The sequence below is a fragment of the Varanus komodoensis genome, unplaced genomic scaffold, assembly GCF_004798865.1.
Source record: "Varanus komodoensis strain SLA01 unplaced genomic scaffold, ASM479886v1 scaffold2, whole genome shotgun sequence".
In the NCBI taxonomy this organism is placed as follows: domain Eukaryota; kingdom Metazoa; phylum Chordata; class Lepidosauria; order Squamata; family Varanidae; genus Varanus; species Varanus komodoensis.
In genome coordinates, this window is record NW_025335568.1 from 21,440,571 (window position 1) to 21,462,947 (window position 22,377).

At 37.7% G+C, this 22,377-nt stretch overlaps 1 protein-coding gene across 6 annotated transcripts in view; it reads left to right on the top strand.

Moving 5' to 3' along the window:
• The window catches only part of GSTCD (glutathione S-transferase C-terminal domain containing), a 57,346-nt gene that overhangs the window by 21,833 nt on the left and 13,136 nt on the right, over positions 1-22,377 (top strand). For 3 of the 6 annotated variants that reach the window (XM_044428370.1, XM_044428371.1, XM_044428369.1), the window contains 5 exons: positions 14,404-14,519; positions 14,715-14,759; positions 16,850-16,978; positions 18,608-18,741; positions 19,194-19,224. In XM_044428370.1, coding sequence (XP_044284305.1) covers positions 14,404-14,519; positions 14,715-14,759; positions 16,850-16,978; positions 18,608-18,741; positions 19,194-19,224 — 455 coding nt within the window. The other 3 variants (XM_044428375.1, XM_044428373.1, XM_044428374.1) reach the window with 3 other exon arrangements.

The window sequence follows — 22,377 nt, forward strand, 5'->3', positions numbered from 1 at the left end:
TCCAGGTTCAATTCAAGATTCTAATTTTAACCTTGAACACAAAACTGTTTAGGTTCTAGTTATCTAAGCAACTGTCTGTCTCATCATAAGCCCATCCAGTTATTAAGATCTGAAAGAATCTTAGTGAAACTGCTTCTTACGCGGTAATGTTTATCAGGTACATGAGAAGGAGCCTTCTGTTACATCTCCCAAATTCTGGAATGCACTACCTCCAGGAGCACAGTTCCTGTAAGCAGTATAGACGTATTCATGGTTGTCTGGGGATTTTTTTTTCTGTCTGAACATACATTAGATTGCATCTTAAAGTTCTCATTATATATGAGGATAAATCATGAATTAAAACTCAATTTTCAGTTTTACTTATATCCTAGTCAAATCATTCAGTAAAAAAGGGCTGTTTTCCATTTAATACAGAAACTTGAACAACATGTAATTTTACTTTGTCTGAGAATGGAAGAAAATTTTCAAAATATTATGAAAAGTATAAAAATTACATTTATTTGTAATATTGGTATGCTTTTTTAAAATGGCAGTATTTTATACCAAGTTCATAAGGAATTGTTCATACTTCCCACTAGAAAAGTAATTTCACACTAGGGTAGAAAATAGAGAGTTCAGTGATAAATAGCAATGAATTACAGGCAGTCCATGAGTTACAAACATAACGAACAAACCCTACTTATGAACACACTTCCATAAAGCCTATAATTTAAAAGAATACTTAAAAGGATTACTGCCGGAAATTATCACCATAGAGATTGAGGAGGCATAAGGGGAGAGGAGGAAGGCATCTAAAGCATCATAGAGAGGGATGAAGTGAAAAGGGGAGACAGGTAGACCTCCAAAGCAGGCCTTACCCTGCCCATACGGAGAGGAAAGTCTTTACAGCATTTCCTTGCTGTAAAGAGGGAGACCCTGGTGAGATTGGGCAGGGGGCACTAGATATATTTACATTTTTTCCACTGTCACAGGGGTCCCGCATCCGTAACCCCCACGAATGTATGCCTACTATACATGATCCAACATACAAAATCCTACTTGAAGATGAATTTCTGTTTTCTCAGGAGCAGAACTCATTCATTACCCAGGGACTGCTTGTATATTGAAAAGCTTGAATTACTAAAATACATTAAAATGTATGTTAGTACATGCAGTCCCCCAGTTATGAATGTCCGAGTTAAGAACAACCACTACTTATGAACGAGCAAACCTGGAAGTCCCACCTTGTGTTTGAGTGGCAAGTGGGCACCTATGGGCACCAGGTGTCAAGGAGAGGAAGGAAAGAGGAAAGGAGGGAAAAACAGGAAGAGAGGAAGAGCAGAAAGGAAGGAGGGACTGCCTTTCTTCTCTTCCTCCTTGTATTTCCTTTAAGTCATATACAAATTTGACTTAAAGAATTCCAGTTTCAGGAATGGCGCTCATAATAACCTGAGGACTCCCTGTACTCAGGGATGTAGGCTGAGGGGTCACAAGCATGCTATTTCTACATTTTCTTTCATACATGAGGGTTTTGAATGAGTGCTTTGAAAGGGTAATGGACTAGATAGAGCTAATAAATCATGACATAATCCATACAAGATAGAGTTACTACTTATGGTGGTTCGATTGACCATTTAAGTGTTGTTCAGCCTGTTCTCAAGAGGTTTAAACTCCCCCTAAAATGAATTAGATTTGTTGTATATGAGTAGGTGGCTCTTGGATCCATCAATAACACTGTGGACACAGGTAGCCTCAGTAACTCGGGTAACCTTTTTTCAGCTTAGGCTATTTGTCAACTGTAGCTGAGATAGATTTTATTTGTGTGTGTCATCTCCATACCATCTAGTAGCTGAAGCTCTCTGGGCTGTTGACAACAATTATGATGGTTATATATGCTCTGGTAACCTCCCATTTAGATTATTGCAAAATGTATTAAATGTGCAGCCCAGAGATTTCAGTTAGTCCAAAGCATTGCAAGTACCCTTTTAACTGGGATTGGCAGATGTCCTGTTATGCCAGTACATTTCTACCAGCTACCAGGCATGATTCAAAGGGCTGTTTTTGGCTTAGGGCTTGATTTCTTGAAGGAGTACCACCTTCTGTATTCACCTAGCTGGCCTCTGAAGTCCTAATCGAGGTCCCTCTTTCCAGTTCTCCTCCCAAATGCTCCTCCTCCTGATCCAAAATGCAGAAAATGTTGTAAGCCGCCCCGAGGCTTCGGCGAATGGGGCAGCATAAAAATGTTTTAATAAATAAATAAAATAAATAAAAGCAGGGAAGTGCTAAGATTCTCCCTGTTATGCCAGCACAGAAAAGCCAATAACGTTTAATAATGTAAGTTGCAAGTGACCATTTCATAAGTGGTCATCTGTAGTCACCCCTCAACTCTCTAGAATACAGTGGTACCTTGGTTCACGAACTTAATTCGTTCCACGAACCAAGCCAAATTTCCCCATAAGGTTCAATGTAAATAAGCCTGATCCATTCTGTAAATATTTTTTTAAATCACAAAAGATTGAAACAAAGTACAGTACAGTAGAGAACACTAACCTAGGTGTGTGTGTGGGGAGAAGTTATTGTTGGGAGGGAGGGTCGCCCTCCATAAGAATATCGGGGAGGTCTCCTTCAGGGGTTTCCTCTCTTCATTGTCTCTTAGCTATAGGATCAATTTTGGCAAAAAATCTGCACATTCGGTTCACCTTCAGTACTGCTCTGCACTTTCTTTTTACCACCATGCTTGCTCTGAACTTTCTTTGGAGCCATTATTTAATATTATTATAATATTGTAATTATTTCATTTATATAGTACCCAGTAGCTGAAGCTGTCTGAATATAGGTCTGTTCTGGTGATTTATTTGTGTTTATGTGCTTAACCAGTCAAATTTTATTTCATATCATTGGGTATTTCACTTTATACAATCACCCAATTTGTGTGTGTATTTAATATTAGGTCATTGTAAATGTGTTTGACAGCATTTACAAAAATAATATTAACTTAGCTCTTCTTAAAATCTGTTTCAAGCATCACCATATTTATGGCAGTAGTAATGGGAAAAGCATATTGGACATTTAGCTTCTCATGCCTTATATTCTTGTTTCCTTTTTGTGTTTTTATTTAAGACAATATAAGTCAATGTAGTGATGTTATTAGTTTTATTTCACATCAGCTTTAAGTTGCTGTAGGCAAGTATTTATTTTCAAAACTATTCATGTTAGGGGAAAAAGACTTTTTAATAACCTTCAATATATACAATTTGTTTCAAGCCAAATCTTGTCTTCAAGTTGGCGAAAATTTGGTGATGTGATCATTCATTCACACATAATTTGGCGGAGATCTTGAAAACACTTGACTGTCAATGGTGCTACTGAAAGTGATGTTATTGTTTGTGAGCAAGTGATTTCAGATTGGAATATCTTGGTCAGAATCCAGTAAAGCAGGCTGATCGAAAGAGATTTAAGTGTGTACTGCTGTGTTTTTGTTTTTTAGTGCAGCGATGTCTCTTTCAGTCCTACCTCTCAATCTTGCAGTCAGTTTTAGTCAATATTAGCCACAATTGGAAGAAAGAAGCTGTTGAGCAGAAAAACTAAAAACCCATGGCAATATTGTGCAAGTCAGAGTCATACTTCTGGACTCTGTTTTGTTGTTCTGTAGAAGCTAAACACAGGAGCGAGTGTTTGAACAATAATATGCCACGACTTGATGGTCATCTGGGTCTTATCCCTCACTCTAGTTGTTTGAGTATAAGCAACAGTTTATGCCATTGTGCTTTAAAATCTCATAGAAGATGTCAAATAGTCTACACTCATTTTGTTTCAAAAATGCCCTTATGTTTTACAAATTTGATTGAAGAACGTGGGGGGGGATTTTCATTTGAAAAATGGCACTGTGCTAAGGACTGACTTTCTGAACTGCACTGGGAATTCTCACACATGCTTTGCAGAAATGTTTAAGGACTAGAGATCTAATCAGTTGGAAAAGCAATATCTCATCAAGTCTGTCCTTAAAAAAGAATGTAAGTATAAAAATTAAGGTCTTGATTTTACTTAGCATGATGTGAATACTTATTAAAATATAATTCATACTAAAAAACTCCCAAAATATTTATTTCCTTTTGTACTCAGCTTGCCTAAAAGAACAGAATGTACTGTCAGATTTAAATTTTGTCTGTTAAATTTAGCAATAATGTTCATTACTGGCTAGGAGGTTTGTGTTTTGAAAATTAACTAGAAACAGATTAAGTCTATCTCAAAAGATAGCATGATCCAGACATAACACAAAAGGTTGATATTGGATGCATATAATTGAAAGCATATTACGAGTTTTTTTTTCCCCAAAGGCTTTTGATTTGATGCTTTCAAAGTAATTGTAGGAGTGGAGACACATGCTTATATAGATTTTTTGATGTCAGGCTAAGACTTACTGTTATTAACTAACCATTATTTAGCAAGATGGTGTTAGAAGCAGTGCTGTAACTATTGTTAAATCTTAACTGTGGAATTACTGCAGGTATTGTAGTTGCTCTAGTGGTAAAAATAATTCCAGTAAAAATCACACCACTTAGATATTATTGGCAAAATTGGGGCAGGAGCTACAGTGTATTTCAGGGAAAGACCTGAGCAGATGACTTTTGCTCATTCAGGAGCCCACCCCTCTTGTTTGCAAAATTATGCATTCTGCAATGAGATCACCTTGAGCCAGTGACTTGTATATGTTAGTGGGCTTTAGTGGCCTGATTATTTGCAGCTGCCACAAACCTTGCCTATTCTACAAGACTCTTGGCATGCCCAGACAATTGAAGAAAGGGCAGGACCTCTTCTCAGAGTGCACTTTGGAGTCCCATGGTCTCCTGAATTTTACTTCAGGACCCATGAAGGCCACTGGGTCCAATGCCCTGCTGTTAATTGAATCCATTGTCTAATAATTTGCAGCTCTATTGATATTATTTGTAGTTTCTCATGTGGATGATAAAAAGTTCCCTTATAATGGCCCTTTATGTTTGTTTACTTAGATTTTTTTTTTTACATGGTTAATGAAACCTTTCTGAGTTTTCTGGTTCCTCCTTTTTTGGTAGGGGAGTCCACTGTGTTCCCTCTAGTCAAGCCATAAATTTTGCTTTTTAAGCGAAGCTTTATGCAGAGGCTGCTGCAGCCCAGTATAGGGGTCTTCTTGGATGAGCAGAATTAGCAGCTAATGCTGTGTTTCATAATAGCTGATGTGTCAGAAGGGGAACCAGATTTAAATCTCATGGCCTTAAAGTTCACTAAGTAACCTTGGTCCTACTACTGTCCCTAAGTCTAATCTGTGTCGCAGGGTTGTTGTGACAACAGTACATCTAGAGGCAGGAGAGAGAACCATGATGGCACGCTGAACTCCCTGGACAAAGTATAGGACTTGTTATAGAAAAGAAATATTTAAGAGTTGTGCATGTCACTTGAAATCCATAGCAGTAAAATAATTTATTGTAGTGGTCCTGACCCATGCTCTCAAGTTGTCCACTGGCACTCCTTCCCATTCCTATCCACTCTTGCCTTGCCGCTTTAATGCCTGTTCTATGTATTGCGGAAGACAAGAGCTGACAAGTAGACCTTTTGATTGCCAGGGCAGGAAGCACCACTGGTGAAACTTGGCAAAAGATGAAATAAAGTGGAGCTTATTTTAAAGGTTTTGGTATCTTTTATTGTTTATAATTATATTCAGCAGCATGATGGATGCCTGCAGCTCACATTAATTTAAGATAGCCAGTCTTTTAAACAGCAAAAAATTGTTTAGGATATTTGGTCAACTCTAATTATTTTCTTTTTATCATGGACCTGTAAAGGACTGGAACACAGGATTGGGCTAGTGTCCAAATTCTCAGTAGTGAGGGAAAACTTATTTCCACCCACATCTTGGTCTTGCTTTCAAAAGCCAATAAAAGGATTTGCAGCTGCTTTGGCATTTTATCTTAATAAACAGAATGAATAATGCTAAAGCCCACCATGAAAAGATTGCTGACTGCAAGAGTGCTAGGTGGCTTTTTGAAGCTGGATTAACAGATAGCAAGGCTGAGAGTTCTTACACATTGCAATATTTTAAACTTGGAACCTCAATAAGTTGTTCTGATTTCTGTCTTTATTTCAACAGGATTAGCTAAGCTTGATATTTGTGTGGGCATGAATTGTCATCTGTGTGAAGTGTGTGTATTGAGGGGTACATTTGTATCAAAAAGTAACACTACTTTGCTTCTGAACAGACATTCAGAACCTTTGAGAGATTAGTTTATTTATAAAAAAATTAATCTCTATTAATTCTCTGTGCAACAGTTCAGAATGTTGCCCTTTTTAGACAACCAAAGGACAGATAATGTTATACTTAAGCTTACATTTTAAGATAAGGTTCCCTGTGATGAAAAATCAAATGAGATAATTATTCCTGATTTACATTGGTTTGCACATTGTACTTGTCTTCATTGTAGCAGAGGATGCGAGAACCAATATTTATGAAATGGGTTAATGACCCTGATAAAATACATTGGTTATTTTTAAAAATAGTTAATCATTCTATTTCTGATGAAGCACTATTCCTGTTCTCATGAACTACTATAATACCTATTTCATGATTTGTAGCTACAGTTGGTGATGGAACCAAATTTTGTAGTTAGTAGGGGGATGAGCCTCTTTAGTGGAAAACCTAAGAGTTTTCTTTCTCCACCCTCAATAAACATATTACACACTGAGCCAAAATGTCACAGGGCCCTGTCTTTCCCCACAGCCTACAATGGTGGTAGCAGCTCTGTAAATGTTGCATTCTTCCCTAGTGTTCTGAATACTGTAATGACTGTATCCAAGCCTCCAGAAATTTAGGAAATAAAACTTAATGGGTGCATGAGTAGGTGCCCTGGAAACATCACATGCTTGGGTTTCTTATGCCTTTGATGATGTCATGATGCATGGAGGTGGAAAGAACCTTGGGATTCATAGATTTCAAAATGGACAGCCACCATTTATGAAATAATTTGTCACAGTGCAAACCTGCACTTTTCCACGGTCATTGGTGCCTGGAATATTACTTCAGTATTTCAGGTACCCTGAAAGACTGGAGGCATCACACAGTGGTACAGACTGATATGAGGTTCCCTGAAAACCAGCACCGGAGAAGCACATCTTCAGGAAAGGACAAAGTTCAGGGGTTCATGGAATCAAGAGAAATGTTATTCTCCAGATGTTGTCGTAGGAGGTTTGATAGATTCCAGATTTTGGAATGGATTTAGGAAAAAACTAAGTTTCTTGGTTTCTTTTTGGAAAGTAACACATGTTTGTGGAACCTATTCTGATTCAAGCAAGAGGACTTGGCCAGTGAATTTACTCTTAAGACAGATGACTGGCAGGAGGCACTCAGATTATGTTTTTGGCCTCTTATTAAGATGCATGTTTCCTTTCTTGGTAATGCCAGTCAAAATCATTCGTGTTCTTTGAGAGGGACCACCCCCCTGGTGCTAATCTAGATGGAAAATGAATGGAGCACCTTTGTGTAATTGGGATGGTAGGTTCATTCTAGAACACTTTTAGAAAAGAGATGTACCACTTTTCATTTTCAGAAGTATGTCACAATCCACCAGATACTTTGCTTAACAATTCAACAATGCGAATATATGCATAACTCATTGTCGTGCTCCCTTATATCTTACTATTAATTAAAATTATATTACTCCTTTACACTAAACTAGCACTCAGGACCAACTAGTAATCACTGTCACTTCTAGCAATTGCAAGGGTGAGGTGTATCTTGAGTCTCTGGAAGCAAAGAAGCACAGCCAAGAAATCGCTTTTGGAATTTTAATAAAACCCTGTAAAAGAGAATAAGAAAAATGCCTTGTTTTGATTATTTCCTAGACTCTCATTAATCTGTCACTTTATTGAAGCTCCTGCTGGTTGTAATTTTTATACACCCAGCTTTGTTTGTTGTCCAAATAGGTTTCCCATATGCAAGCAAACTAAGGCTTATCAAGAGAAATCTGTCTGGCTTTACATTTTATAAATTGTCAAGGGCAGTTTTAATAGCCATTTGGACTTCCAAGAAATAATAGAAACAGCATAGGTGGAACAAGGTTATTTTCCCATTGCTGAAGTGATAAAATCATTTTGCAAAGATTACCTTAATAAAGTACAAATTGGCTAACAGTACTAGAAGAAAGTTTTTTGATTAAACCGCCCCCTGAATCCACACTCACAACACAAAAAACTTAGAAACATTGTCTTGTGTTACACTGACTTAAATGACCTTTTAAGTAAATTTTCCCAAGATAGTTTGTAGAATAATAATTATTCTGGGCTATGTCTAAAAGTAGTATTTCCCTAGCTCTGACTGGGCAAAGGATATATTTTGTTGAACATTCAGCATGAATTGAGAGCCTTAAACTCAATTATAAACCATTATAAAAGAGATGCAGCAGAAGGACCTGAGAGGGTAACAAGATTGTGAGTTGGATCTAGATTTAGGCATATAGAAACATAGCAAGTCAGAAGGAGCCCTCTGGGCCGTTAGTCTGACCTCCAGCACAAGCTGGTTCTGCTCATATAATGTCCAACATGTGGGTGTCCAATCTCTCCTTGAACACCTTCACCGATGGGGCTTCCACCACCTCCCATGGAAGCCCATTCCATATCCTAGGAGTCCATCAGGAAGTACTTCCTGACATCCAGCCTGAAACCCAGTTCCTTTAGCTTTGCCCCATTGGATTGTGTCCTTCCCTCCACCACAGGGAAGAACAGATCACGACTCTCTACCAGGTGACACTCCTTCACATACCTGTATGTTGCCAGAAGCAAACAAAACAGAAGTCCCTTATATGTGTACAGCTTTGCCCATGTACCTCCAGTAACATTTAGGGAGCATCCCTTTCTTCTCTGCCATATCACAGTCCCATTTACAGGGTACTAGAAGGTTCGCTTTGAGAAGAGGGGTTTGGGGAAGTTTCCTCCCACCAGTCCAGTTGCATGCTCTTAAATCTGGATCTTTCTTCCATGTTTGCCATCAGGGCTTGGCAGTTTTCTCCCAAATTAATGCAGCCAACCCTAGGAGGAGCTGGCCATTGATTCCCTTTCAAATTTTGGCAGGGCCAAGCATCTCACGTTATAAATGAATGTGCTGTGCCTTTTTTTTTTACCCCCCCCCCCCCGTTCAACTTTTCCCACATTTTTCATGTTGTAACCTTTCGATCCTTCACAGGCTTATTGTTCATGAATTTGTCTACTCCCTTTTTAAAACTGTCTAATGGCAAATTCAGTAACTTGACTAAGTACTGTGTGAAAAAGCACTGGATCAGATTAACTCCATATTACCTTATAATACACATAGAAGTGACTTACTGCATCTTTAGAGTACACTTACACTTTGAGAGACATTAATATTATGGAGTGGGAAAAAGACATGCCCATAAAAGAAAAATATCCTTATAGATGCAGTGCCTTGTAGAAATACTCACCCACTAATTTCCACATTTTGTTGTGTTAAACAGCTTGGAACTGAAGCAGTTTTGATTGACATTGTTACCACTTAATGAACGCAAGATGTACAACACTCTGAAGGTCCAAAACATTTAAATTGTTAAGTGTTAAAAAAAGAAAAAGGGAAACTTGTTGGTTTCATGATTATTCCCACCCGCCAAGTCAATGCATGATAGACACTCCTTTGGCAGCTGTGAGTCCTCTTTGGTAAATCTCTGTTGGCTTTGCATGTCTGTATCCTGCATTGTTTGTCTGTTCTTGCTGGCAAAAGTGTTCCAGATTTGTCAGGTTGGATGGGGATTGTTGGTGAGCAGTAACTTTCAAGTCTTGCCAAAGATTTCTCAGTTGGATTAGATTTGTACTTTGACTTGGCCACTCTAAGACATTCAGGTTCTTGTTTTGAAAGCAGTCCGGTGTTACTTTGGATGTATGTTTATAGTCATTGTCCTGTTAAAAAGTAAACCTCTGCCCCAGCTCCAGATGTCTTGCAAACTGAAACAAGTTTTCCTCCATAATTGCCCCATCTTTGGCTCCATTCATCTGGTTCTCAATCCTTATCAGTTTCCCTACCAAGGAAAAGCATTCACACATTATGATGCTGACACCGTCATGCTTTGCCATGAGGATGGTATTCTCAGGGCTATGAACACTCTTGGCTTTGTACCACACAGAGTATTTTGTATGGACAAAACATGCTTCTTTTTTGTTTCAGTAGACCAGAGAATATTTTCTCATATGTTTGCTGGGTCTCCCGTGCCTTTTGTAACCTCCAAACCTACTTTGGGTTTTTTCCAGCAGCAACATTCTTCTACTGCTCTTCTATAAAGCCCAGCTATGTGGAACGTCTAGGTCAGAGATGGTGAACCTTTTAGTCACCGAGTGCCCAAACTGCAACCCAAAACCCACTTATTTATTGCAAAATGCCAACACTACAATGAAACCTGAAATCTGATTTTTAGTTTAGAAAAAACAACTCACAGCCAGTCCAAGCAAATCTATCTATCTATCTATCTATCTATCTATCTATCTATCTATCTATCTATCTACAGTATCTATCTATCCATGGCGGCGCACTGAACGGCCATGCGAAAGATCAGATGAGTGACAGGTAATGAGTCATGGCTCGTGACATCATTGCCTGGCACCACTACTCCTTTCCAGGACACCTTGTTTTTCTAACCCTAATCCTACCTTGGTGCACACCCCAAACCCTAATATAGGGCGAAATATCCATTGAAAAGGGCAATTTTGAAAAAGCCTTACTTGAGTACTTTTCTGCACAGCTCAACATTTCTGCCCATTCTAAATACATTTCAGCCATCAAAATCATGCCAGGACCACCTCATTTTTCTAACTCTAACCTTACCCTGGTGCACACCCTTAACCCTAATATAGGGCTAAAGTTCCACTGAAAATAGGGTGATTTTGAAAAAGCCTTCCTTGAGTAGCTTTTTTCTGCACAGCTCAAGATGTCTACCCATTCTAAACACATTCCAACCATAAAAGCCATACACCTCATTTTTCTAACCCTAACCCAGTAATGGTGAACATTTTAGAGACTGAGTGCCCAAACTGCAAACCAAAACCCGCTTACTTATCGCACAGTGCCAACATTGCAATAAAACCTGAAAAGTGAGGTTTTAGTTTAGAAAAAACAACTCACAGTCAGTCCAAGCAAGTGTATATATATATCCTTGGCAGCATACTCACCAGCCATGCGAAAGCTCAGGCGAATCGCGGCTTGTGACATCTTCACTTAGCACCGCTTCTCCTTTCCGAGCATGCACATGGCCCCTATGTGCGCTGTTATCCAATGCTCAGCTGCTGGGGCGACACTCGGGTTACTTGGCTCGCATGCCGACAGAGAGGGCTCTGCGTGCCCGCTGTGGCACATGTGCCATAGGTTTACCCCCACTGGTCTAGGTGATAGCTGTCTCATAGTTTCTCTCACTTCAGCTGTATATCTCTCCAGCTCAATTAGGGTGGCCTTTTGGTGAATGTTTTTGTGGACAGGCTTGTCTAAGTTGAGATGTGGTTGAGCCAAATTCTTTGCATTTAGTAATAGTAGATCCAGAAATCCTCTTGCGGAGATTCATACTATAGTTTGCATTTATTTATTTTTATAACCCAAGCCTGATTGGTGTTTCTCCACAACTTTATCCTGAAGTTTTTTGATAAATCCTTGATCTTCATGACGTTGATCATTTACCATGGGTATGCTCTTCAGCAAACTCTGGGGTCTTCCAGAAACAGCTGAATCTGAGATCATACAGCACTGGAACTGCACGCAAGTGAACTCCATGCAGCTATTTACCATATTTCCAGAAGCAGTAAGAACTTAGTAATGCATGTCATAGCAAAAGGAATGGATACATATGTGACCAACAAGTACCAGTTTTGTTTTGTTTCCTGAACTTTTGTGACACAGTAAAAATATTTTCTACCTTCTCAGTGTTGAGTACCTTGTATACTTCAAGTAGAAAAAATGTCAATTACAGTGATTTCAATTTCATGTTGTAACACAGAAAAATGTGGAAAAGTCAAAGGGGTAGATACTTCTACAGGGACACTTCATATTCAAGCAACCATTTTTGTGATAGCTATACCATTAATGACATTGGGATAACTATAACAATACAGACAGAAGGTTGTTTATCATCTGGTCATAGCCCAGCCTTATCAAGTGAAAACAGTAGCACAGTGGTTCATGGCAAGAACCCATAGCTGGCTCTGTGATGAGTTTTTAAAAAATCATTGCAAATATCTGTTATTCTAAAAAATACAATTTAGTTGCATGGAAGCAATAAGCTTATACTTGTTGATTAGCATAATTCTAAGAGTTCACTTCTGATTTTGGTCAAATTAAAAGAAAAAAATCCCACTTTAATGTTTTAGATTGTTCACGTGTTATCCTTTTTTTTTGAAGAAAAATGCCAGATATGATATAATTTGCAACCACAGTAATATTGCTAACAGAGGCATTTATTGTTACTCCTTCATGAGAAGTTAATGTGTGTGTACCTGAAGTAATTACAGAGGAAGAGAAGTGTTTCTCTTGGTGCACAAATTATTCCTTAAAAATGTGTGTCTGGTTTTTATTCCAAGGCTGTAAATTGTATTCTTCTTTATAACCAGTGCCTATATTGCTTTAAAATTGTGGAGAAAAATGCTGCATTTCAACAAATACCTGAACTTTAAATAAGACCTCTTTTGCAAAGGGTTGTAGTCACTTGCTAAGCTCTGGCAAACATGTTGTGAAGATTATTTTTTTAGACAGCTGGTTGTGGGATGAAGAAGAACCTACTAAGGTTGCTCTCTGGAACCATTATTGTTCACTACTGCTGCTTCCATTGGCTTTCACTGGTTGAAATTGCATTTTATTGGATTTCATTTTATAGTGTTACTGTTTTAAGATCTGTTTACAAAATGCATATATCACTTCAACTTCATTAACTAAACAGCATTGTCTGTGTAAACTATGCTTTAGCATCTGAATTATTCTTTAATTTAAAAATAAATCCAGAATAAATGGCTTCATAGAACACAAATAAATCAATTCTATCTATGCCAGGGAACAATTGTAAACATCAATTTTGTTTAGTAGTGAAAATACGTTTCCATCAAAAGAGGTCATAGTTTAAATTAAACCACATGCTTTGCATGAAGAACTTGGGAGGGTCAGTCCCTGCCATCTTCCATTAGGAGGGTTTTCAACTGTAGATGATGACCTCTGCCTCATCCCTTTGAAAGCCACTGACAGACTGAATAGACTAGACTATCAGACTAGATCAGTCTTTCCCAGCCTAGTACCATCTAGATGCTTTAGGCTATAATTTCTGCCACCCAAATGTTTGTAGTTCAAAACATCTAGAGGGTACAAAGTTGGGAAAATCTTAAGCTAAATGGACTCAAAGTATAAGCATAGGATAAGACAGTTTCATTTTGTCAGTGCCATAAATACAACAAAGATCGATAAATGATAGTCTTGTTGCTCTTTATCAATTTATCTGTTTATTTATGAAGTCTGACTTGTTAAAGGTCAGCTTGCTAAAGCTCCCTGCATCTCTATGACTCCTGCAGGATCCTGGGAATTATAGAATTTTTTCATCTCTAAACATGCAAAGAGTCGCACCCTAGTAAATTTAGAGCTAATTAAGCAATGCGGCTCTCTTGAATTAGACAGGAGTTACACTAATCTGTAGTTGCATGAAATAGTATCGTTCTTGACTCCAGCACCTTAGGAGTCCAACAGTGCAGGGAAATTATCATTTATTATTTGGTATTTTTCAGTAAGACTGATTTCACAAATACATATAGATGGCATTAGTAACTGCATCCAGAACTGCATGGATTGAAAACTGGATGATCCTCTAGATGGAAGCAGTATGTAGGTGACACTGGGGGCTGAAGGAGGAAGATGAATTAGAAAACTCTACTGCTCTTCCTCCTTCTGCCAGTGCATCCCAGCTCCACCAATGGAAGAAACTCTTTTCGTCACAGCAAATTAACCCTAGATCCAGTGCATTTAGGTACTAAAAATTAACTCACACATCCAGTAACTGTTTATGTTAATTAATTACATTCTGTTGGAATGATTCTGTCACTCCTTGCTATTTCAAGGTGTTTCCACTTTATGCTTAGCTATTCACATATTATAATTATATTCTATGTTGTAATTATAAAGGTATAGGGTGTAATGCTTGAAAATGCAACAGAAATATAACATCCTAGTTTTTACTTTGTTTTATCCTTTTCTGTCAGTCTCTGAGTCATGATAAACCTTCTGTAAAAGCATGTTTCATTGTACCATACAAAACCAATGGCCCTGCTAAACATTGGACATTTATAATACAAACTAATTAAATTTACAAGGAAAATTTGCAAAACTATTTTTACAAGAAGTCATGATCAATGTTTATACTTTGTTATTATATTTAGGAAAGATGTCCAGTGATCGTGCTTTAAGGAAACAACAGCAGCTCAACAATCTGGTGGCTTTAGTGACAAACTTGGCTAAACCTGAAGATGTAATTGTGGACTTCTGCAGTGGTGGGGTAATCTATTTTTCCTTTAACACAGTGCAATCTCAGTTCCTTTTATCTTTGTGAGGCTAGCAGCCCATAACCAACATGCAGGACAGAGGCAAAAACTTGAATTTGATCTGTTTTCAAAATCTACCAATATTTTGTATGAAGACCTTGTTGTGTCAGATGAACAGTTATTTCTGCTTTTCCCTTTGGTTTGAACAGGGCCATGTTGGAATTGTTCTTGCTCACATATTGTCATCATGCAAGGTAAGCTATCGATAACAAATAAATGTAGGCTTCTATATTCCAGAACTTCAAATACTTAAACCCAAACTGTTTCATTTGGTAAACTTTAAACAAATTTTGGAACACCCTGTATGTATTTTTCTGAGTAACAGCAGATTCTGTTTTTCCTTCCAACGATAAGTGTGACTGAAGACTGTTTAAAAAGAAAAGATTAGAATAGGGACATCCAGACATCAGCTTTTCAGATTCTTAGGTTGACAGTCTGGCACATTTTACATGAAAATGATATGTGTATTACTGCACTACAGGTCCTCTCTTATAAAACAAGCCAACACACACACAAACGCTCGTGAGAACATAAACTTAATTATGCTATTTCAAGTGTGGTACAAGTAGGGGATACAACTTATTTGAACGAGGGAGAATAACTGAAATCACAGTAAGATGTGGGGTTTGTAGATTTCCTTAAGGATCCTTTACATTTCCCATCATAATTCAAGAACTAATCCCAATTTGACATGGATGTTACTACAAACACCCTTGCATTGTGGGAAAAACAAGGATCCACACAGAGGCCATGTTTAGATTATCATATTCTGTCTTATTAGGCCAAGATAGCCATGAGCATATTGCTCATGCATGCAGTTTGCTCTTTGTCTCACAGTAAGCCATGGCTAAGCTAGGAGTCTCTAATTTAGCATAGTTTCCCAATGACGTAGAAACAATGTTTATCAGCTTCAGAACAATTGAACATCTTAAGATTTGCAGTGAAAGGTACTACATATGTATTTCCATTTTATATGACAAAATCATCTAAACTATTTAAGAGTCAAAAAAAAACCCCAAAAACCACAGACAAATTTTAATCTTACTATTTATAGTAAAAGCATATATGTTTAACTATAGAAAATTTGCTGGAGTGTCTTTATCTTAAGAATACAAGTTTGTATAACTAACCTCACATCATGGTTCTTGGCTAACGTCAGACAAAGCGCTTTAATCTTTTTTATGACTTAGGATTTCCATAATTTTTTTCTGTTACTATCACCATTCAGGTTTTTCTTTTGTTTTCCTTAATGGGAAATCTCATAATCAGAAGCCCAGATCAGGAAATTCTGTGTTTCCACTTCCACTTGAATATAGAAGCTTTATTTGATAAATACCCTACTGTAGTTACTGGCTCATGAACAATAACAGCAGACATTTTCTGTTTCTCTGAGGAGCAACGTGTCTCCATATTAAGTCTCAGGGAGATTTTCTCTGGGAAATTTGAGTCACTCCTGCTCAAGCCTACAAGTGAACCTGAAAAAGTTGGCTCTCTTCCAAATGGTTGAAAATGAACTGGAGAGGCCTGTTCACAAATTCCTTTGAGAACTACAGCGTGCACTGTTCTGCAAAATTGCATAGAGCAGGCCCAATTGCCAAAAGTATGATTGTGGAAATTTGATGTGAGAGATACCATGCATTATCATTAGCTAACATGTTTGATTCATTACTTTTGCAAGAGTTAACTGTATACATATGGTATGGTTGGCATATGCAGTATGACTAATACATGCCAGCCTGCTAGTATCCCAGTCCTGTTCTTCTGTACAGTAGTAGTTGCCCACAATGCTATGTTCTGATAAGTGGAATTAGGCGATACCTCATTCCTTGGAACAGTAAGTTGTCTCAGTACTGACTGTAGACCTTCGCTCTCTGCACTGTGACAGCAGTAATTACGGATAGATTACTGCAATAGCCACAGGTTGGGTGCCCCTGTGATATGTAGCGAGGGTTTTTGGAGGAACACACAGCACACCAAAATTGGTTCAGCCATTTTGAAAGTTGGTAAAGCAGCCTTATTCTCTAGAGTTAGCATAAACTTTCACTAGGAAAACAGTGACATTAGATACTAGCATTCACATATGGTTTTATTGACATCTCCAAAATGCTGCCATTATCTGTTTTGACTAGGTCAGGTGGAATTTACATGTATTACTCACTAGACTGGTACATTTCTGTTTAGGAAGCCAATATTTATTTGCTTCTGACAAAGTGCCTGAACATTATCATGTTTTATTTTTATTCAAAAGTTGACCATATTGAACTGCTGCTTTTGTGAAATGTAGATAGTATTGGTTGAAAACAAAGAGTTGTCACTGATACGTGCTAAAGAGAGGAGTTGTGAACTAGGATTAAAGAACATTTGGTTCATCCAAGCAAATATGGACAATTTCAAAGGAATGTTTAATATTGGGGTAAGTGATTTTGAAACTATAACTTTAGACTTATATTTTAAAAGAAATATATTATATTATTCCATATGAAGAATGATAAGGTATGAAACTGTTAGTAGAAATTATTTCTCAATACTATGGTGAGAAATTTTTGCTACACATACACTCATTAGAGAACAAGGAGGAAAGATAATAAGAGCTTATGCAGACATAAGGCAATGTGATCATTAAGTATAAAGAAATTGAGATTGGTCTGTGAGATTACATTCTTCCTTTCACGATTCCTTCCCCTTTTGAACATAAATTCCTTGTCTTTCCCTTTCCAGCTTTAACTACAGTTAAGTGTTCTCAGCTGTAAAATTAGTACTAAATGGTCTCGAGCTTAACCAGGATTTTCACATCCTGGTTAAAATCATCCCCTGTTAATCATGGTTAATAGTGGGACTGACATGACCCTTAGCTATGGTTAAGGCTGTTGAGTAAAGACTGAAATTATTTCTGCTTAAGTGGGGGGGGGAGGGGGTGGTGGTGATGGGTGATTGCACACCTAAGGCCCAAGCTGCGTTAAACTGAACTAACATCACAATCATGCACATGTTTACTCAGACGCAAACCCCAGAAACTGCAGACTAAGAAATGAAATGATAGTATGGTTAGGACAGGAATGTAAGTAACTTAAAGACTGGAATGAAAACAAAAGTCAGACAGAAGATGCCTCAGGAGCTAATCACAGAACTGAAGGGAACATTTAATTAGTTGTGCTTATAACTTATTGCATTTCAACTCAATAAGTCCACTTGTTTGCATAGAAGTGGTGTAAAAATGTTACAGTAATCACTGGAAAAGATCCATGAGACTCAAGCTACATTGTGCTATTATATGTTCCATGAATATTGTTGTTGATGAAGTATTTATTTAAAATGTGGTAATAAATTAGTTATAATTAGTTGTAGTCTATAAACTGGCAGGTCAGTGCAGTGCAGTCTAGACTCTCAGTGAAGCTCCTCTTTTTTACACAATATCTTGAATTGATCAGCCAAACCCAAACATTCTTTAAGTACTATGTAGTTATCATACTTGTAGAAATGTTGGAAGCTGTCATTTCAGGTGACTGAGAATAAACCTGGCAGAAAGCATATCAGTTTATTATAAGAACCATGCCAGAATACTGTCAAGTTTTGTCTATCCTTGTGTTCAACATAATCAGCCATGATTTACTTTGGATCTGTCTGAATGAAATGCACTTGACATAAAATACTGGAAAAGTGTAAATTACTTTGCTTTTTAGCCTTTTTGGGTCATTTTAATAAACTGTTTGATTAATATCTGAGGCCCTAGTTCTGTGAAAGAAATGCCACCTCACCTTATATGGTAATTAGAACTGTCCAAAATGTTGTGTTGACATTCTTCTGTGCTATGCCAGATTTTAATTTTTTAATGCCATTGCACTACTTCATTAGGATTAGTATCATATTTAATACCTATTGCCAAATGTGAATATATTTTTCACCTGGCATACTTTCTTTCTTATATTTTAGAATGAGCAATGAAAATAACTGACAGCGTATTGTGTGACTAAGGAGAGGCTGAAGTTGCTATTGATGGCACGCTTTCTGTTGCATTTCAGTAACTCAACAATAACTTTTGCAGGTGGCATTGCATGCTTGTGGAGTGGCCACGGATATGGTGATTGAAAGCTGTATCAAAGTTCGTGCAGCATTTGTTATCTCCCCTTGCTGTTACGGCTTCATTCAGAACACAGCCAAGTTTGCGTTTCCACGAAGGTCAGATGTTTGTTGAAATCAGTGTGTCGGTGTATGTAGCGGAAACTGGTTAAAATGTATGGCATTCATCACAAAGTCTTGGGTTGCATCTTGTACATATTCAGGATTAAGCCCTGTTTAACACAGTGGAACTTACTTCTGAATAAACATACGAAGAATTGCAGTGGCAATACTTTGGAAGCAAAAGTACAACCTATAGCTTGCAGCCTAAATGATTTTCTTAACCTAAAATATTCTACACCGTAATTATAAATACTTGTATTTAAATACTCACTGTGTGCAATGAAGGTCCATATGAGGAACCAACCCAATGTTGCTTCTGAATTCAATTCACTATCCACACAAGCATTTCTTTAGATTTCAGCCAAATGTTTTAGCAATTGCAAATTTAAAATAAATTTTTAAATTGTTTCTCATGATGATTACTGAATCCATCTATTTTTCCATTTCAGTCATCAGTTCAAGGAGGTGCTATCCTGTAAGGTATGCAGTGGAGAGCTATGGTTTAAAATTTCTTTCTTAGCCCTTTTTCACAATTGACATGTGAAGCTTGACAATTGCATTAATTGTCCTACCTCTTAAGTGTAGGAAAAATGTTTTGTCATAAATGCAGTATAAAATATTCTATGTGCCAAATAAATTTAACATGTATACCATTTTTTGGATTCAAGAATTTCTAGAGGTGGCTCACAAAATTGTAAGAAGCATATATAACACAATCATTTATGATGTAAGGGATAATACAGTAAAAAGGTCAATAAGACTACTGAATGATTTCACTATAAAAGGGCTACATTCATCCATCAAAAAAAGAAAAATAGTTGTCATGCTGCTGCTGAACCTTTTCTGTTTTGGTGTCTTCCTGATCTTTTCCACAATATAATAGAAGAATTTGGTGACAGGTTGATCCAATGGAGTGGAACTTTCATGCCAGACATAAATATGTGCGTTGTTGGATCATTTTTCTATTTTTATAGTCATTTTGATATAATCTCACTCTCCTATTTTGCCTGTTTAATTTTTTTATCCCCTGATTTGGATTGTAATGGCTTAGGTTTTTCTTTCCAATTATATTCCAAATACTGTTTTTCTTAGAGTGAATTGACCATTGTATAGTTCAGCTGTCTACAAACTGGCTCCCCTCCAGATTTGTTAGACTAGAATCCCTGCCTTCTTCAGCCAACATTGCAGTTGAGGAAGGCTGATCTAGCACAGAAGCCAACCAGGTGCTTACCCTACATTCAGATGATTTTGTTGCACAAGTGGTGGGGCCTGCTGATTCTGTTGCAAAAACAGGACCCACCATTTCCCTGAGATTCAAGACTTTTCAGAGGAATTCCTGAAACAAGTTGCAGTGCTTTTTTCTCAATAGGAATAGGTTGGCAGGCTCTCTTTTGTTGGCCCCTAAACTAAAATCATGTTTCAGTGAAATGTAACTAACCCAAACTAATGCAATATTAATTACATTTATGAAATAAATTTATGAAATAAAGATTGCTTTAGCCACTAGTAACCATCACAACATTGTACTATTGGTCTCTTCCCTCTTTCCATCTGGTTTTTGAAACTCATGACAATCCTTTGAAATGCAGTTCTTCTATTGAAACTTAACATATTAACAGAACAGTATGAATTCTAAATATCCTTCTGCCAAAGTTGAGGGAGAAGCATCTGCTCATGTAAAGAGCTGGATCCAAATAGGAAACTTCCCCTCTGTTCCTCCCTCTCACTGTAGCCTTTGATTTGACCCTCAGGGTGGCTCTTGTGACTTGAGAGCTAGAGGACATGAATGGTAAAGCCCTTCCAACTGAGAAGCTCATTTCTCCCTTTGCCTCCTTACTTGGTGAAGCACTAGGTCTTGCTTCTGCTCCCCTCCCATCCAGAAAACCCTTCCAGCCTTCCAGAGCAGGTCAGTCCTCACCCTCTGCCTGAGAAACTCTAGTAGGTTATCTCAAAACTTCAAAATCCTTTCTTCCACACTCGCTCTTCTACATCCTCCTCCTCCTCAGAACAGACGGATCTATCTGAACTGTCTGCAGTGAGTGAAAGACATGCCCACTCCCTACATCCTGTTGCTGTTATTGCAGTTCCTGGGCAAACCCTGAGAAGCAGGTTGACTGGCATGGAATTAATAGGACCTTTTTCGAGAGCGGTGACTGTAGCTCCCAAGCGTTGCCAGGCCATTGGGGGAGCAGCTGCCAGAGGCAGTGGAACTGGCGAGATTGCAAGGCACAACAAGAGGTTTTTGCAGTTCTTGCCAAGCAACTTGCTGGTCACACCTTGAAACTCATGATGGAATCAGTCTCCTTGGTACATGCAACCCACTGTGGGTCATCAGAGTGTCTTACACAGAGATCACACCCTAGTTTCCCTGTGATGAGAACCAAATCACTGTTGTACTTCCAGGTCCTGTTTGGCCAGGAAATTAATTAATTAATTAATTATAGTTTTTTCTGTTAATCGGCCCGAGCGTCCTCTAAGTGGATCACAATAAATAAAACATATAATAGCAATAAATGCAGCAAATAAATACAATGCACAAAAGACAATTATACAGAACAGTACACATATGACATATGGCATAAAATCTTGAAAAATAAAAATGCCATTATGTATCTTTAACTTTTTAATATCTATCAGAGTGCTTATGGGAAAACCATTGCTGTGATGATATGTTTTCCATTGCTGTATATTTCCAGCTTTGCCATGAATGTTTGTAAATTCATCTTTTACTGAGATAAAATAATATAACAGTTTTTTAGCCGGAAAGTGCAGATATAACAGATAAGAAAATGTGCCATATTGGGAGTTCAGCAGGTTCTAGGAAGCATATTGCTTTGATAAATTTGCATCCGTTGATTTTTAAAGAAAGCATAAGCCAAGAAGACACTATGAAATCAGTCCAAGTCACTTTAGCATTTCATGTGGATCTGTACCAGATGCTGGCTTGGTTCCATGTACATATCTGAGTATCTATGGTTCTCTAGGCTTTAATGTGCATTTTTGCATATTGGAGTGATATGTTTTCAGTTACTGAAAATATATTGCCAAAGCTGGAATGCGGTGGCTAGACACTGTGTCACTGATTCCATAGTTCATCTAAATGTTGTGTTTCCTTTAGTGTGAGATTCAAGCCGCCCTTATGTCAGGTTGAGCCAGAAGGCTTGTTACGGTGACTAGCATTTCAAATCGGCTAGTATTTCATTCCAAATGGCAACTGTGGCATCGCATATTGAAAACTCAGTTCTGTTCATTTAGATCTATTTGTAGCAGATACTATTATGTTTCAGTGTAAAATAGCTTATATCAATAATATAGATTTGACGCTAACAAGCTTTAACCTCACAAACACATTGAATATAGACCAGCGCCTTTTTAAAAAGCTTTAAAATTCTAAATGGAAAAGCAGTGATAGCGGAGTGATATATTTAACCCTTTCTTCACCATCCTTTCCTAAAACCCCCTTTCAAATTTTTTTTGGTTTTTTTGCATGCTTTGATTTAATTGTATTGGTACTCCATGCCTTTTGACTATAATGTGCAAATATCTGAGGTGTGCTATCTGGTCTAGGAACACAACCAGCCCTTACACACTCCTTACAGCTGGTGGTTCAATGGTATGTGCATATGATGTTTC